The sequence below is a fragment of the Lissotriton helveticus genome, chromosome 7 (assembly GCF_964261635.1).
Source record: "Lissotriton helveticus chromosome 7, aLisHel1.1, whole genome shotgun sequence".
NCBI classification, from domain to species: Eukaryota; Metazoa; Chordata; class Amphibia; order Caudata; family Salamandridae; genus Lissotriton; species Lissotriton helveticus.
The window spans coordinates 411015037-411033826 of record NC_136068.1 but is presented as its reverse complement, the minus strand read 5'-3'; the positions used below and the strand labels follow the sequence as shown (position 1 = coordinate 411033826).

The 18790-nt window shown below is 42.0% G+C and overlaps 1 protein-coding gene across 1 annotated transcript in view; it reads left to right on the top strand.

Moving 5' to 3' along the window:
* The window catches only part of LOC144769106 (uncharacterized), a 362128-nt gene that overhangs the window by 90439 nt on the left and 252899 nt on the right, over positions 1-18790 (top strand). The window contains exons 4-6 of the mRNA XM_078653109.1: positions 2439-2475; positions 2590-2627; positions 3317-3361. Coding sequence (XP_078509235.1) covers positions 2439-2475; positions 2590-2627; positions 3317-3361 — 120 coding nt within the window. The remainder of the gene's footprint in view (positions 1-2438; positions 2476-2589; positions 2628-3316; positions 3362-18790) is intronic.

Genomic DNA, 18790 nt, shown 5'->3' with positions numbered 1-18790 from the left:
TCTATACTTGACCTGCTTCTTCATACATCTTCTCATTTTGTTCTTAGTCTAGCTTGCATGTCTTTTTTTTCCTCAAATGTCTCTGTTGATCTCTTGCTGAATTAACTCTGTCGAATTCACCTTTTTTCTCTCTCTGCCTCACCCCATGGAGTGCTGTTCTTCTTTGCTTCTCTTTAGATTGCCTCCTCTCTATTTCTATTTTCCTCTAGCTCTCTATCGTACTCTAAAGCCGTACCTATTTCTCTGCCTATTTTTCACTTCCTACATCTTCTCCTTTCTACCTCTCTTTCTCTCTCCTTCTAGCTACCTAACATCTCTAGATTGATGTTAGTTCTCTTCTTACTGCCCATATCTTGCTATATCATCATCTCGAGCTTTGCATCTTTTTCCTTCTACTTTTCTCGATATTGTTCTCTTGCTGTCTCTCTCCATCTCCTTAAACGTGCCCCATCCCATTCATCTTACCCAGCCGGGTCACAAGTAAATTATGTGGCTGGAGAAGTGCTTGCATATAAAGCAGAGGAGAGGGACAAGTCAGGGGAAGAGAAATCAGGAGCACAGTTAATTGATTTTAACAAATGGAATGGTGAAAATCCTCAGAGCAGAGCTTCGATTTTCACTGTTGCAGCAAGAACACAAGTAGTTCCGGGCGATATATTTGTGATTACAAATATTTGGTAACTAAAACTACAATTTCAAGCACTATGTGCCTATGTCTTCATTTTATTTTATCCAGTAGTCCACTAAACACCTTTCAAGTCATTCTTGGCATATTATTCCTACAATGGGAAAAACAAGTTGGTTAGAAACAGAATTCCACATAAAATGATATTGATGTGAGTAAAATATTCTAGATCCAAACTCAAATAGGAAAGGATTTATCAATGCTAAATCAATCTTTCTTTTGGTATTGTTTGCTGGCAGGCACTGGGCAGCTTGAGCTCTCAGCTATTTTTGTGTACCCCAGTTTCTGAAGGTTTAACACATCATTCAAAACATCTTTGGTATCACGAGGGCTTCAATGAGCCAAAAGAAGGATATTAATTCAACGTTGTTCCAAACATGGGGCTCTAAATATATCTTGCCCAGAAATCCACGAATCTTCAGAATGCCACTGCCAGATGGTGAGAAATGAAGTGATGGGGTGGCTGGGTAAACTGCACTTGAACAATGCTAAAAAACACAACTATTGCTAAGAAAGTTGAGGTGAATGGAGGAACGCTACATTCTGGCATGGGTCTTCTACTTCCCCATTTGTGAAAAGGGGAAAATTAAACACTCTAAAAAAAGATTTTAAAAGTATTTGTATCAATGTTTTCGCTCTAAAATGTACAGATGAAAATGTCCTTTATATGCCAGTCTGTTTAATTTGCTTACTGAGATAAGAAGTGTGATTCTCCTAATAACATGTCAAGAGAATCTAGATTTCATTAAAACATGGAGACTAGAGCCATTTAAAAGAGGCAGATTATTCTATGTGCATGGCCATTATACTAAGATTCTATTCTATTATATTCTCGAACTGTTTCACTTCATGATGTATTGCTTCTAAGTAGCTGCTTGAAGTTAGTATTAAAAGAAATATGCATAATGGTAGACTCTGGTCTTGTAATGAAATCCCAGCATGGGTAATATGATTTAAAAAAAAACTTTTTCAGGAGTGCTACAAGAGTAAGTCACAGCAAAATGTATGTGGCTTCTTGTCTCTTCATTTGTAGCTTCACGGCTTGAAAGACATTTCATCTCCTTACAGCTGGTAGAATACACATAGATACAATTATGAGCAGCTTATTCAGCAATTCAGCACGCTATCACTTCTTCGCTTAATCCATGTCTGCCAGCCGTTAGCTTAAGGAGGGCCTTCCTACTTACATGTGTCTTCTGGAGGTGATGCTAAATGTAAGTACTGGTTTTCAGGCAATCTACTTCCTTCCCCAGGGTGTATACAGGAACATGTGAAATAAGTGAGAGGGTCCCTCTGGGTGGCTCATACTTGGTCCTGGATTCATTTCCTGAGATGACCTACAATTGCCATGGTTGGACTGGGACAGAAAATAAGCCCAAGCACCTAAGTAAAAGTGGCTTTCATCAGCAAATTAAGTAGCTAAAAAAAGTGGCCCATGTTTGCAATTAGGACAGATATGAACTTGCAAAGAAATGATCTGTAAGTGTTTCACAAGGTAGGGGAGGCTGGATGGATTTGAGCTTGCTGCAAGCAATGTTTGTTTTATCAGGCAAATCAACAGTAACAACTAGCCCAGCAGACCATAAAGAAGGCCAACAAATAGTCAGAAACCTGACCCCCACACTGATCTGAGAAACAAGCCCATTGGGCATTGCCCCATAGGCTGTCCAACCCTGACACTTGATTATGTGAACTGCTAAGCGATCTCTTGTAGTTGTATCCACCAAGTAATCTATTTCTTCTTCTCAAGCAGGTCGTGGAGGACCAGTCACTCACAGACCAGTGCACATGTAAGGACAAAAGATCACTTTCACACTTTTATATGCCTTTTTACTCCCAGATGCACTCTCTCGTGTTCTTGGCAACCCACTTTGACCAATTGAATCTGATCTTTTGTGTTCCAGGCACCAAAGCTCAGCACTGACATCTCCTGAGGAAAGCAGTAAGTCATCTCTCTCCCATCATGATTTGTCCAATCCTTTCACTGCAGAGAAGCTAAGTCCCCCGCACAGTGCCATGGCACTGGCCTGCATGTGTTAGTAGAGGGATAGTTCCAAAGTGCAGGAGGAACAGATTTTAATGGGTTAATGGGTTTGCAGATGGCACGTGATGGAGTTCCCAGCAACCCTAAGATTTGGGTGACATACCACCTTTGAGAACAGTAAAGTGGGGCGCAAGGCTCTATTACTATACATAGCCTTCAACCTTTCAAAGATTTCATGAGAGGCAGCCTCTTCTAGCTTATCATGCTGGCCTATCGAAGTGTTTCCATGAACAATCACTGAAGTGAAAAAATATATTGAAAAGTATTAGCAGGGCAATTTTTTTGACGGCAAATATTAGTCTGCTGCTCTAAATGGAGAACATTTGATGGCCTGATCAACAAAGTAACGTATATGGGGCTATGATCAAGGCATCAGTAGTCGTTTGGGTATGCCACTCATAATAACAGTCTCGTTTATCTCAAAGAGCAAGGGCCTCATTTATGAAAGCCTTGCGACACCGGTGCACCACTTTTTCCCATGTTAAAAGTGACGCACCGGCGGCGCAAGGCCTTCGTAAATCAGGCCCAAGGTTCCTTGGCAGCCCTGTTTCTTTTCTTGAAGTAAAGTTGCTTTCTTTTCTTTGTAGGGCCTTATTTACCTCCACCAGATGGAGATCCTGGGATTCTAGACCGTGAGTAATCGTCTTCCTTTGAATATTTGGAAACCTTATGATAAAGGTAACACAGAGAGGATTTTTGTAGAAGAAGCATTGGCACTTTAATAAAATTCATCAAAGGTCATTGGCAGGGCTTGGAAGATTATTTGTGCTGCGTTTGTATCTCCTAGAAGTGTAAAGTGTCCGGAGGTCGAGTTCAGTCATTATGGAGTGACTCTGTAGTTTCGATTCTGAAAAATAAATCTATGTAGAGGGTGCATGGCGTGATAGTTCAGTCTGGATTAAATTTTTGGGAGATAGACCAAGGTTCATTTGTTGATGGTTAGCCAATGTCTGTAGCGGCGCAAAGGCAAAAAAGTTTTTTTTGCTTTTCTAAGTGAAACTTTAGGTGGGGAATCAAGTCTCTACGGCACTCTTTGGGAAACAAATGTAAAAATAAAATGTGTGTAGGATTTGGTCTGAGTATATTTATAACCGTTCCTGTCTTGCTCACAATCCTTTGGATGTCAAATCTGTCACAGTATCAGCGCAGAGGGGCGCGTCGTGCAATACAAGGTAGTGTAGTGCTTTCCTTCACAATCCCAGCTGTATACTCAATAATCACCCTAGGGCTTGTGAGAGTGGCATATAGAGCGACTTTCATTCCCTCACTGCTTTCTTTGGTGAAATTTTTAGACTGCTGTCTCTCGACTCTGCGACCCTAGGCAGCCAGGCGACTGGCTGTAGACTCATTTAGGGGGCTAGCACTACTTAGAGCCTATTTTGAATTAACCTTTAATTAATTTAATCTTTATTCGCATGAAAATACATCCATAAAAGCACAAGTCACATTACGGCAATAAAATACACAAATTCATAATAGTCATAAGAATGATATAAAAACAAATCAATAAACATTGTACATAAATATGCGTCATATTATTGGCAGGTGCAACAATTTCCCAATCAATGCCTGCTCAATTCATGGTATTCATGATTGGTATAAAAACAAGCCTTCAAAAGGAAGAATTGTTATAATAATCATAATAATGGTATAGAAAACTGATTCAGTGACAACATCCTTCATAAATGCACATTGTTACGTGCGCATAAGCAACTTTCAAGAAGGAGCCTACTCAAAAAGGCTAGTTCATCATCTTCCAAGATAAGGATTTTCGTATAAGCAGCTTCAAGATGGACAGGCAAGCTTTTCTTAAAAAATTGTATCAAAAACCATTTTCCATACTTTATATAAAATTTACAAAAGAATAAAAAGTGTAATATCATTTGTCCACTCCGACCATCGCACAGACATGGGAGCTGATCTAGGTTAGCATTGTACCCAAGGGGGAGGCAAAGCAAAAAGGTTACTGTCCTTAAACGAAAGAGGAGTTCCCTCTCCCAGCGGCCTATAAGTTTCATAAGATATCTGGATTGCATATGCGAGTCATTCTCAATAGACATGTAAGTAACAACAGTAGATTTCTTAATCTATCTATCATATCTTGCTTTGCTATAGTGTGTAGATAAGGCTATCCGGAGAACTTTTTTGTTGACACTGCCTATTTCAGTTGGGTTTAAAAAGAGCAGTTCTTAGTTTATTTACACTGCTTAAACTCTCGCTCACCGCGGCAAGCCACAGTATATCCCTTCCCTTCTCACACTTAAGGCAGTCTCCTATTATCTCTCTTGCAAGAGAAGATGCTTGATTTTTCCAAATTGCTAACCAAAATAAAGCAGGGCGGGGTTTAATATAGTCTTCAATAACGTGCAATTTTAATTCACTATGGCAAACATATTGGAACTTGGAGATCGGAGCTCCAAAGAATTACCTGCAAAATCTCTTTTCTTTTTACTGGATGCTGTTGCTCTTTTAGAAACCCAAAACCTCTGCGCCATAGGTTGCTGTGGGTATACAGTGGGATTTAAAAAATTTCAAAATTGCAAAAATTGCCCCTGTCCTCTTTGGCTAAGGAAGCCAAGAATAGAGTTGATATCTTTAGAGAACTTATTCCTACTGTATGCCACATGATCAGACCAACATCCAATAGCAGCAAAAACCAACCCTATATGGGAAAAGTGCCAGTGCATTGAAAACTGTGGTTTCCCACAGAAATGGAGATGAAAGAATACTTTCTCAGCCCACAGGCCATTATACATTTTTTTTTTAAATTAGTGCACAAGTCTAAACTGGCCATAAAATCCACAAAACCCCGCACTAAGGTGCGTAGAGCATTTGGTGTACGGCCCATTAGAACCGCTTCGTTGGCATACAATAGAGCAGGGAATGTGGTGCCATTAATTCTAGGGACATCATTGGTGAGTACTGTCAACGATTTAGGTAGATCATTGATGTATAAGATAAAAAGGAGAGAGGCCAAGACACACCCCTGTCTGACGCCTCCTCAAACTCTAATGTCGTTCGAAACCTCACCACCCTTATTAATCCTGACCCGGGCTTTCAAATCCTTATGTAAGTAAGGTAAAAAATGAACTAAAACCTCATCTAAACCGTATTCTAAAAGGATGGACCATAATCATGACCGATTAACAAAATCAAAACCTGAGGTGAGGTCCATAAAAGCCAGGTATATTCGGGATCACTGGGCTATGGTATACTTCCCAATGATCAAGTTAAGATTTTGGCATTGTTGGTTTGTACCTACTTTACTCCTAAATCCTAGCTGTCATGGGTGTAAAATACATTCTTCCTCGGTCCATGTTTTAATCTGGTTGTAAAGGACCCTCCCCAGAATTTTCAAAGTTTTATCTATCAAAGAAATTGGTCTGTAACACCTTAGTTGGGAACGGTCTCCCTTTTTAAAAATCGGAACAATGAAACTATTTGACCAGGTGCTTGGTAATGGGGCATTGGTCAGGTCTTGAAAAACATTTAGTAAAAGCGACACCCAGAAGTCAGGTTTGAACTTAATGAGGTGGATGGGCAGGCCATCAGGTCCTGGGGCTTTATTACCCAAACCCTGTTGTATAGCTTCCTCAACTTCAGGTAGGGATATTGAGATGCCCGTAGGTGCTCGATTCTCAATGGGATCATCCTTCTGAACAGAGGCTGAATAAATCATAGAAAAATGGGCCTCCAATGCCTCACTAGTTGTGTTACAACTTATCGGGATCAATGATAGACCCATAGATCCTATATCCTGGTTTTGGCAAGGGCGTCCCAGCGTTCTTTCAATAATTCTTCCTTCCTTTGGGAAATAACTAACTTATACTTTTGTCTAAGTGATTTAATAAGAGGGTAAAACCTTGAGTCGGTTGACTGGGTCTTCAGTAACTTTCCCTTTGATTGCTCAGCATTCACTATTGAACCATCTTGGTCCGTGTAGTGCTGCGATAATGGGTTTTGACAGTACAGATTTGATTGCCTAACAGAGTTTAATAAAGGCGCTGATTACCTCAGGGTTATGGTCCTGTGTTGACAAGCAGGATTCAATAAGTCTTGGGTAGTCCCTTGCCATTGTGTAGAACAGGTCAGTGTTATTAACACCTCGCTAAAGCAATCGTAAGTTGTCATTAGAGGGGGTCAGATTCCTGGCACTACACTCGTTTTTGCATGTCAGTCTGGGAGAAAATGTCAACACTATTTTGATTGGGTTGTGGCCACCATGGGTAGTAGGGACAACTTCGGCTTTCAATAAGCAGTCCTCAAGAGTAGGTGAAATAAAGACATAATCGATATTAGTGGCACTCCCCCGCCTCTGAATGTTGGCTCTAGGGAATTATTATTATTAGTTGCTGCAGCAAATTCCATAATATTGATTAAATTCTGATTTTTCAGGTGTTCCCTTAGTTCCTTACCCCCTACTACAAGTTTGCACTCTACTGCTTGACCCTATAGTTGCAGTTTTTTCCCTGGGAATCTTGGCATTAAAATCTCCCCTCAAACAAATGCCAGCCATATTATCAAATCCATTATGATACTGTAAATTGGTAACAAATTCAAACAAATTAATAAAGTTTGGATTAGGTGTGGTATAAAAGTCATTATTGTAAAAATTACGTAAACAAATAGATACTCCTCTTTTGTATATTAGGGCTTGAAATGTGTCACTTTGTGTATGTTGGACTTTGGCACTACCTCCTGCAGCGATATTTACCAAAATTGAAAGGCCACCCGATGGTTGGCCTAATAAGGGAATTGTAGCAACAATTTTAAAACATTCAAACCTTCAATATATAACTCTTGTATGGCCCAGGTCTCCTGGAACATAATAATGTCCTGCTGCCTCACCAGTTCTAGCCAATCCGGTAAATTAATTTTTTACTTTAAACTAGCATCGTTCCAACTTAATATGTTTAGATCTGAATCAAAGGACACCTTAGTTAAAGCAGCATGGTTACATATCTCAGTTGATAGTGGAGGAGCTTTTGGTATGGGGTCAACATCATTAATTTCCAGTGATGGCAGTAGTCAGCCCTGGATGTCCGGGTCAGACAATGTTGAAAATCTATTGTGTACAGTTGAAAAGGCAGGCTCTTGTGTAGGGGGCACAGGAATTGGTTTATAAAAGTAACCCAACGGAAGTGACCAGATTTCCATGGGGTTAGTCGTTGTATCTTCCTGTACCCTCAATAAGGTACCATAGATGGTCTACAGAAATTAATCAAGATACAGTCCCCTTCTATGTTCCTTGGTGAGACCCCCACCCACCCTGCTCTTTGTACCATGATGATATCATTCATGTTTGAAACCTTGAACCTCCTATATTTGGATAGCCAGTCCACACATTTATTGTGCAGTTGGTCCAAAGTTTCCCTTTGTTCCTTCTTAAGGGTTGGTGCCCCAGCCAACACCAAGACATAGGGACAAGCTGCTGGTGGCAATCCCATCACATCCTCATTAGGCCCAGGAGGATTTCTACACAGAATATCAAGTGCATTACTGCCTGATCTGACTAAATTTGGTAGCACATCGACTGAACAAATGGCAGGTTCAAAAGGAATATTGGGGGGCATGTTTGGAGCATTCCCAACCATTTGTGATAGCGCGTTATTGGTGGAGGGATGTTCGAACACTGCATTAGCCTTAGGTAGAAAACACTCCCTGACTTGGCTACATGTTCTGCATGAGTTTCCAACTGGAGGACCAGAGGGCATGGATTGGGTGATGAGGGATGGGTTAATATTAAGCGGAGCGCTGAGTGTCAGGATCGATCCCTACCCGTGATAGCAATAGTTTGGGTAGTCTCTTGTCGTTGACTCAGCTTGTTCATAAGGATGTCCAAGTGATCTAGATGCTTCCATAGGGATGTAAATTTCATGCCTAACATATCATTGATCCTTGCAGAGACAGTGTCAATGATGGTGTCAATAAAATGATTCCCAAAATACCCATGGTCAGGTACCACAAATACTAGCTCAGCCTCAGTCTGAGTGCAAATGGAACAGCTTAGCTTCCTGTTTTATGTAACTTCTGGGATGTTAACACTTGTCGAGGGCTGTATCCACCAAGACAAAAAAGTGCGGGTTGAGCTGGTGAAAGGTGATTGTTTCCTCTTTGAGCAGGTGGGCTTTCCAGTCTTCCATTTACACTTAGCCACTGGAACTACATTGGTTATTGGGTTCCTGTAGTCAGTCGTGACTCAGCAGTATGATATACTTTTGGACTCCCACAATAAAGTACTGTGTTGTTAGGACCATATCTCTGAGGCAGGGAAGTGCAGAGTACGGTACTCGATGCAAGGGTTGGTGCAGGTGTAGAATCAACTAGAGCCCTTCTACCAAGAGACCCTTCTGTAGGGCCTCACTTCTCAAGGATAAATGTCACTCAGTTACTTCAATCTTGCTAGACATGATACTAACAATCATTTCCAACATGCTGTCAATGCTGATGGTAGCGGGGCGCGCAGGATGTGTCCCAATACGTTTCCCCATCTGGCATGCTAAAGGCCTGCTCTTTTCAATTCAAGTATTATAAATGGGCACTCACCTTGGACTGCTGGAATAGTGTTGGTTGAAAGAGGGTTGCCCCAGCCCAGCCTCTGGTGGCCACTGACAGGTGCAGCCGGTTCTCTCTTGGCCCGGGTGCGTCGGCGCTCCGGGAGCCTCTGGCGTTCCTTATGTGTCTCCTGGCACAACAGAGATAGTGTTGGCGGCGTCACGGCTGCAATGCAGGCTGGGGTTTAGAGTCCTGCCCCCCACGGCACCCAGCAAAGACAAAAACGGGCTCCCATCTTGCTGGAGCCTCTGGTGGTCTTTATGCTCCTCCTGGCGCAACAGAGATAACATTGGCGCCATCACAGCCGCAATGCAGGCTGGGCCTTAGAGTCCTGCCCCTGCAGCAACCAGCAAAGGCAAAAACGGGCTGTACTAGGAGCTACTCCTGAGTCCTGAGTGTTCTGTCCACTTACAGATATTCTAAGTTTGATGGCAGTGCCACTACAATGCAAGCTTACTTCGCTAAATCCGGATTTACCCTGTGTCCCTGCAACAGTTCCTGATCTTGTCAAACTTTCTACCTTGGTAGGGATGGGAAGATATCCACCATCCACACGGATGACTGACTTGCTTAGATCAATCTACTACTGATCTCGTCAGCTTTTTGAAACCTTGAAACTTCTCCAGGGCCTGGACTAGCCAGCTTCGGGCAAGAATTTCCAGAACAGCACACAGTAGGGTGTGATTCGAGCTCTTTATCTGTCCACCAACAAACACCCTTTATTCCATCTAAATCAAGCAGATCTTTGGTCCAACAGATCATGCCTCTGACCAAGCAGAAAAAGCGATGAAACATGATGATTTGATGGTGGCCAATATTATTGAAGGAGTCGCGTTCCATGTTCTAGATCTGCTCTGGAACCTCAGGTCGATGGTACTTTTTAACAGCATGAAAGCGTGAAGGGGAGAGAAATAGTTAGCCAACCAATCATTTTCAGTTCCAATTTACTATGACTCCTAAGAATCACAGACTCCCAATTAGGTTTAGTTAGTTTATTAGAAAGCCAAGAACAACTGGACATACAAGCACCTCAAAGAGAGGGTGTAGAAATACATAGGAACTAATATAAAGCCTAATCTACAGATGAAGTTAAAGCGGTGCAACATACACAGGGTGATTAATTCGAGATACAGGATGCAAAAGTTGATCAAGCAGACATCAAGGTTCCCCTAAAGCATTAATCTGACCCTACACTACAACTACTGTGACATCCCTAAATAGCTTTTCCCTAGGCAAAATCGGTTAAGATGTCAGCCTGTGAAGTCTTCCTAAGAAGTCCCTTTACATCAGCTGGGTCATGCAGCATAACGCTACAGAGCTCATTCTAAGATGCTCTCTCTCTCTAGGCAAGACAGAAGCCCCTGGACACTTTTCCTAGTTACGATACATCATTAACACAGGTAGTATCCCATGCTGCTTTACAACATCACACCATCCAGTCAGGCCACCTCCTCATAGATAACTTTTGATTAGGCATCGATGCTCCCAAGCTTCGGCAAAATGACCTTGCTTCCCAGGCTTGCTCCGATGAGAAAGTGCAACAGTTTTGCATTATCAGTATTAATGCTCAATCTATCCTCTTCTCCCTAAGCCTAACTCCTAAAGCAAAGACATTATTGTAACTAACAAGGATGAATCTTCCACCTGCAACAGCTCCAATGTGCTCATGAAATTCAACTATTGAATCCAATGCAAGAGCTTCCAGGGAAAATACATTTCAGGCTTACAGAAATCGTCCAACTTACATAAATAGCACCCAGGCCTTACAAAATTACATATAAAATGAACACTTTTACTGAGCACCCCTAAATTAACACATTACATAAGCACCTCAAATACGTGAATAATTTTTAACAGCATATACGATTTATGCGTGTTAATGTTTTGAGCTAAGCACATGTGAATCCAACAATAATCTTTTTCACATTTACATGCAACTGTCCCTAACACACCACAATTCACGTTATTATTGTTTACATTCTAATGTAACATGTTAATACAACAAAGGATATACATGCGGGTGCGGACTACTTGTGATTATGATGCACCCCTACAATTGAAAGAACAAAATGTGCACTACATCAGTCCTCCTCTGATGAAATGTGTCATCCTGTAGAAAGAATCGACCTTAAAAAATGTCGTAGCCAGCCTCTCCTGTCAAAACTTCTCTAAGCACTTAAGATTCTCATAGTGACTGTCCTGCATTCTTTCCGTTGTCTTTTCTCCTTCCTTTAGGGAATTATCAGTTTGTCTAGACTTATGCATTTGTACACCCTCACTATTCCCAACAGTAAGATGACACAGATCACAGCTATCAATAATGGTTTCAAGATATACCCAATGATTCCCTTCCCAAGGTTTGCGTACCAGCTTCCGACTTTTCCAAAACCTTTCCCAACCTTAACCCAAATTCCCTCTGTTGCCAAGTCATGTATCTCATGATGTATCTCGGTGATGTTATATTTCCTCAGATCCTTACTATGGTCTGGGATATAAGTACAGCACTGTTGAACCCTCAACATTGTATAGACTCCACCCTCTTTTGCTCATAAAACATCTAAAGCAAGATGGTTCGCATAACCATAGCTCTTATTGAAACCATCTCTCCATGTACGAGTAACAATGACTGATCTTTATTGACGAACAACTTATCTGCTATAGTTGACAACCTTATAATCTTGACATAATTTAAGACCACCACCAAACTAGGTATTATTGCTCCAAACACATCTCCTACAATCTCTCCTGCACTGGTACCACTTTTCTCTCCATATGATAACTTCCTTCCAAACACTTCAAATCCTCTATGTGGTATATCTTAGGAAACACAACAGCCACATAACAAGGTACCATACCAATTGTTCGGCAGTCGGACATATGCATTTCTCCCACACACAAGGTACACATTTGGCACCATTTGTACTGCATCCTGCAAGAACTTCTTTGAAGAAGCATCAATCAGAAATGTGTGTTTGCATGCGCTCTTTCCCAGAAAGATGATGTCATAACGCTTCTGTACTTGTCGAATGCAAAGATTACCTTATTGTTCCCAATCTAGAGCTATTTCTTCCCTTAGCCTTGTGCCTTAGCCTTCTGAGCGAACTCTTTTCTATTTGAAAACTTTTTCCCTGCTGTAAAGTTTAACGGTTCGTCCTCTATGTCTATCTTCTACTTGAGCAACAAACTTCTTCTTTATCTCAGTTAGTGTACAGGTTACATTCTATCTATGTGGCTAAGCTGTATCCAATGCAACAGTAGGTGCAACACACTCTGTCATTCTGTCTTCTTGCTTATAATAATCATATTTGTTCAAATGCTTGTAGACTGGAATTTCTGAGAACACCAAATCATAATTCGAGAAATATTACTCGTAATGACCCCTTTTATAAAACATACGTAGTAGCAAACTACAACTAATGCAATATGCCAAGGGCAGGCAATGATATCTAATGCCCTCCTCAACTGAGGCAGGCAATTGCATGCACACATAACAATCTCTCACATCCATAGTATACACATAGTCATACAACAATTTTGCCTAAGCAATCAGCATATAATCACCTTTGGACACTTCTACATGCAATAAGCAACTAGTTTGCTATAGCAAAGCACAACAGATCCTAATGTACCCTCTTTTGTGATAGAGGTGATAGGTGTGGATGTCCCATGTACTCCCACTCCCTTAACTTACGCTTCATGTGAACTTATAGAGGACATAATGACGACCACAGCTATTACTATGATTACTCCTACAATACGTGTACCTAATTTACACTTGTGCCTATGATTTGGATTTCCAGACTACATTTTCAACTGATTCAGATTGTAGCTGTTAGAGGATAAATGCATAGTCTCTTTCTCTGCCTCTCACTGTTGCACAATAAAGTTCATAGACAGTTTATTGAACTCATGAAAACAGTTATCAGTCTTCGGTACAATATTTACACAGCTCAAAAGACTTCCATAGCCCTCTTTCTTCTTCTAAGGAAAAGTCCCTATTGTTATTCTTCTTCCACTCGGGCCTAGGTTTTTTTTAACACAAACTTTATTGAGTTGTTTCCATGTATACATTCACATTTTTGTATCATTGCCAACACACAATTTTGCAAATGCAGCCCATATTTCAAGCATTACGTTTTTTTGTCTTGTCATACGGATGCCTGTCCTATATTCCAGTGTCTGTCATAAACCTTCCGCTTTATACGTGGACCCTTCCTGCGTGGGCCATATTCTGCGATTTCAAGTGAGCAGTGCTTATACCCATTAAACACAATACACCCCCCCTGAGATCCTACCCCCACCCACCCTGTAATTAGCTAACTGGGAACACTTTTGGTATTCGCTCAAGCATACAGAGAAGTACACTATTTTATATGTGATATATAACACCAGAGCAAGTCGCACAATACAAATTGCTACATTACATTCTTACAGCCATTTTGTCAAATGCATACCATTTCCCATTAAACGCAACATGTAGACTAGTCTATTTGTTGATGGTTCAGTCCGGAGCACACTCCATTCTCACATAGTGCAATAATCCTGCGTGTAATAGGAATAGAGTATCCGGCAAACCATTAGCATTTACAAAGTCTGTGTGCGACATGAATATGCCTTCCTGAAACATTGCCCCCACTGTTGTTCTCCCTCCATCTTCCCATCCGGCCAGTTGCCCCCACGTGACTGTTCCTGTTGGTATGGGCTATCCCAAAAGAGGGGTATTCAGTGCATAGGTTAAGCATGGCTGCATACACTTTGCAGCATATCTCCAACATTTCAGTGCTATCTGCAATAGGGGAGAGTCTGTGTTATTGATTGGGTTCATGCTATGTAATTTTGCATGTAATTTTCCCTGCATCAGCATTGTAGGTGTGTATCCAATTTCCTGCATATTTCGGCCTGCTAGCCAGTATGAGAGTCATTGTAACTGACCCACCATACAGTAGACCCTGAAATCTGGAGATCCCACTCCTCCCTCCGTTGTTGAAAGCTGCAGCTTCTTTAAGCTCCACCCTATGCCTTCCTGCACCCTATACTAGCTCTATCAGCAGTGAATCTAGTACCTTGAACACTTTCATGGGGATTAGTATCAGGATCGTCGTAAACGAATCACTCTGGCCTAGGTTATCTTCTTCGAGCAAAGGATTAGTATTCTCAGTTCAAAGTTCAGTGTATATCCCTTATGAGATCAGAGCCAACTTTATCAATGACATGCTGCAAAAGTTCAATGCAAAATTCTGCAATCGCCTGAACTTATGGCTGATTCCCAAAGGTGGAAACGTGAGATCTTCCAAAATTAAACTCTGCAAGCCAATGCAGTCTCGGTGGATATGGTATAGTCCATGTCAGAATCCCATTATCCTCTAGTCCAGGAACCATCAGTTTGATCTCAATGATCAGATCCGACGTCTCGGATCTCACTCTCCCTGGCATTTGTAGCAAGGTAATTCCACTCCGAAGAGGCGTATCTCTGGCATGGTACTTTTGCTCTCCTCAAGCTCCCCTGAGCATGTTCTGACTCACTTTGATCATTCGATTAAGTTATGGGAGCAAGATATTTTTCTAATGCAAGTCTCAGATTTTGTCTTTTCTCTCTGACCGGCCTCGATTCTCTTGTGACCTCAGTTTTCTTTCACAGCACTTGACCACTTTTCACACCAGTCTCTTCAGCTGAGTCAGACTCACTGCAGTGCTCATTACAAAGATCACCTGCTATGGACCTCACCAGCGTGCATCGAGACAGTTCTTCCTCACATGTTTTTGGACCAGGACCCAATCTCCAACCCTAGGTCATGACTGAGGTCCTTCGAGGTCGGTGGAGTCGCAGCTTCAAGCTGGTGAGTCAAAGAATGAGCCGCAGCAGCCAATTCTTTGCAGTAGTAAAGAACCAAACCATTGGTGATGTTAATTAAGACTGTAGCTGGCACAGCAGGTAAATGCATCGCCCTCCCCATGAGTTCTCCTGTATGGAATACTGTGCAAACTAATCAAAACCAAAGGTAACCCATCGGGCAAGTTCAGGGATGTCGAGGAACAAACTTTTTCTATTCTCAGGCTTAAAGTCCCATTCATCTGCTCCACCGTTCCTGACACCTCTGGCTTTTAGATACAGTAAAGTCTCTGATCAACCTTCAAGGCAGTGCACAACAGCTTCATGGTCTTGCTGTGAAAGTGAGTTCTTCCATCTGACTCCAATGTGGTTAGAACCCCGAAGCGTGGGATAAGCTCCCTTAGCAAAGGTTTGGCTACTGTGAGGATATTACACCTTCTAGTCGGATAAGCTTCCACCCACCATGAAAAGATGTACACAACAACCAGAATGTATCTGAGACCATTGCACACAGGCATCTTGACAAAATCAAGCTGTATTTAGTTGAAAGGACCATTCGACTTTCAAATGTGACTCAAAGCAACCACAGTTTTCTTTCCAGCATTCAACTGTTGACATGTGACACATCAATGGCACACTGCATCAGTAATCACAAGGAATCTTGGGTTGAACCACGTTTAGCTGAACATTCGTACAATTGAATCTCTCCCAATATCAATTGCTCCATGAATCTGTCTCACCATAGGACTCAGTAAATCATCTGGCAACACTGCTCTACCATCAGTTAAAACCCAAATGTCATATTCCCTCTTTTCACACCCAACCAGCCTGTTCTTGATCTGACGCTTCTCCTTGTAGACGCCTGACCTCGTCCCATGTATCTGCAATAGTTAGCATCATGCTGAGCTCGGTTCTCTCTGTGCTCGCGCCAGAATATCCTGATTAAAAATACATGCATGGGTTGCTCAAAAGCAAGTGACTTTGTCCACATACCGATTGCCCACAGTCACAAAATCTTCCTCTTTCCCCTGTGCAGTGGATTTTACAACCACCACTTCTTTTGGCCGCTGCAAGGTTTCTAACAGCTGTCTCACATACTCTCCATTTCTTATTGGAGATCCTGATCATGTTAAGAACTCTTTCTGTGACCATAGCTGTGAGAAATCATGAACTACACCGAAACCTTGGAGGCTATTGGTATAGATGGTGACTCGGATTTGATCAGAAGTAAGACATGCACGGGTCAAGGCGATAATTTCAGCCTCTTGTGCGGACTGCCCTCTCTATAGACAAGCAGCGTCCACAACTCCACAAATGGTACAGACAGCAAAGGCTGCCATCCGGTAACCCTCATTGTCTCTTAAGCATGAACCATCAACTAAAAGGATTTGGTCAGAGTCAGGCAGTGTTTCATTGACAATCTTGGGTCTAAGTTGGATATATGACATTACAACGCATGCTTTTACATCGCATGCTTTTACAACTCGAGTTTTACAATGCATACCATTACAACGCATAGTGCTTTGGGGCGCTGGATAGTGAATAGTTTAATTTACTATTCCAACTCCAGTCCCCGTGGATAGTAGGGAAGGTGTTGGACAGTAAATTAAACCTATTCCCTATCCTAGGGCACCCCCCAGTGCAATGCGTTGTAATGGTTTGCGTTGTAAAAGTTGCATCGTAAAGGCACTGCGTGGTAAAAGTTGCGTTGTAAAGGTTGTATACCGTCTAGGTTTGGTGAAAAGTTCAGCCACACCAAGACAGTCATGGTCCTCACAATCTTCCCCTTCAACATTTGGAAAAGGTTGCAAGGTAGCAGGATTTAACACAGAACTCGCTTCAGGGTGACATTCTCAGTGGGCAATATTATCTGCTCATACCTTGTCAGCCTATTATTCATCAAATGCTGTGTTTTGGTTCTTGTCATCAGACGCTTTACTGAGTGTGGAACATATACAGTAAGTTGATGACCCATCACAATGGTTTCAAATCGTTCAATGCTGACACCTGTTGCAGCAACAGATCTGAGAGATACGGGCAATGCTGAGGCTACAAGATCTAATGTAGCTGAGAAGTAGGCCACTGGTCTACAGACACCCCCATATGTCTTTGTGAGTACAGACAGAGCCCAACTCTCCCTCCCACAGCAGAATAGTGAAAATATTTTGTTGTAATAAGGCATTCCCAATGCTTGAGTGCAACAAAGGCACTCTCTCGGCTCCAAGAAGGCAATCAAGCAACCGTTATCCCATGGTACAGGATCACTCACCTCTTTTTGTGGCAACCTCTGTAAAGGCTTTGCCTTCAAAGAGAAATTCAGGGTCCATTGTCGGCAGCAGCCAACCATTCCTAAAAACATCCTGACCTACTTTTGAGTGGTAGGTACATCATCATGATCGCCTCAATCTTCACTGGGAGCTGAATAGCACAAGCATGGTGGTAGCAGTGTACCGTTTTTATAAGGGTAAGATTAAGGGATATGACCAGGCAAACTATACCAGGGGAGTGCAGTTTCTTGGGCCACTTATTTTAAGCTCTGCAGCTGTATGCCCAGCTCAGCCTTGGATACATCTGCATGGATGTGGGGAGCCAGCATTAAGTTCACCACACCAGCATCTGTGTGCATCAGCGTGTGCTAGAGTGCATGGAGACAGTACATGCCCGTTTTGAGTGGATAGTGCCGGAATGTATGTGTGCCAGAGTGTACCACAGTACGGGGAAATGGTTTTTTTCTGTTTGAATACACCACATTTATATATACATGGGCCAAATTGCTACCATACATGGAGTCAGTGCGTGTCTGGTAGAGCGCCTTGCACTGCTATGTATGTGTTCCTGGGAGAAGTATATTATGTAAAGGGCAAAACACATGTTTGCATGCAGCGCTAAGGAAACATGAGTGCCTGTGAAAGATAAAGTGCATAAAGCCTGGTGGGTCCCAAATTGTGAATCCCAGGGCTTGCAGTAAGAACATGTGGAGGTAGAGGAGCTCCAAAGACCGCTTTGTGGATTACTGTATTCCAGAGAGCTGAGAGTAAGAGCCAGGCTATTCTCTCCACTTCAAAATGGGGTCCTTGATTCTAAAGAAAGGTCACTAGTCAAAGGGGCATTGGCAGATCTGAGCAAGGAGATTGGGTTGATAAGAGAATCATAAAGTGTAGGCCAGGGTCCTATTGTAACCCTTTGATACAGATTTGAGAGACCTATTACTCGGAAGTTATCTGTAAAATAATACTGTCTTATCCTATGCAGTGGTCCGCAAAAACCGCAATAACGATATTTCAAAGGAAAAAAGAATATATAAAATAAGAAGAAAAAAAAACATAACTGCTTAAGTTGATGCGGCCGGCCCGGAGTGGTTGTAGGCGGCTTGCTGTGTATTTCTACGCTGACAACAATGCTTTCCTTGGTTTGATTCTTACGCTGCCGGCCTGTAAGAGGTTGTAGGCATCATGCCGTGTTCAAAAGTGCATGCCTTTAATAAAGGTTTTTGAAACTTAAAAAAAAAAAAAACCTTTGATACCGGTGAGAGTGGGTAAGACTGATTACTGGGCTGTAGGGTCCAGGTGGAACTCGCTCTGATTGAAGTGCTCTGCTGCAGAAACGTGCTGACTTTTTCAAAGTCGCAGTAGAACTTCTAAGACCTGAACTCACTAGCAGGTGTATCTTGGATGTC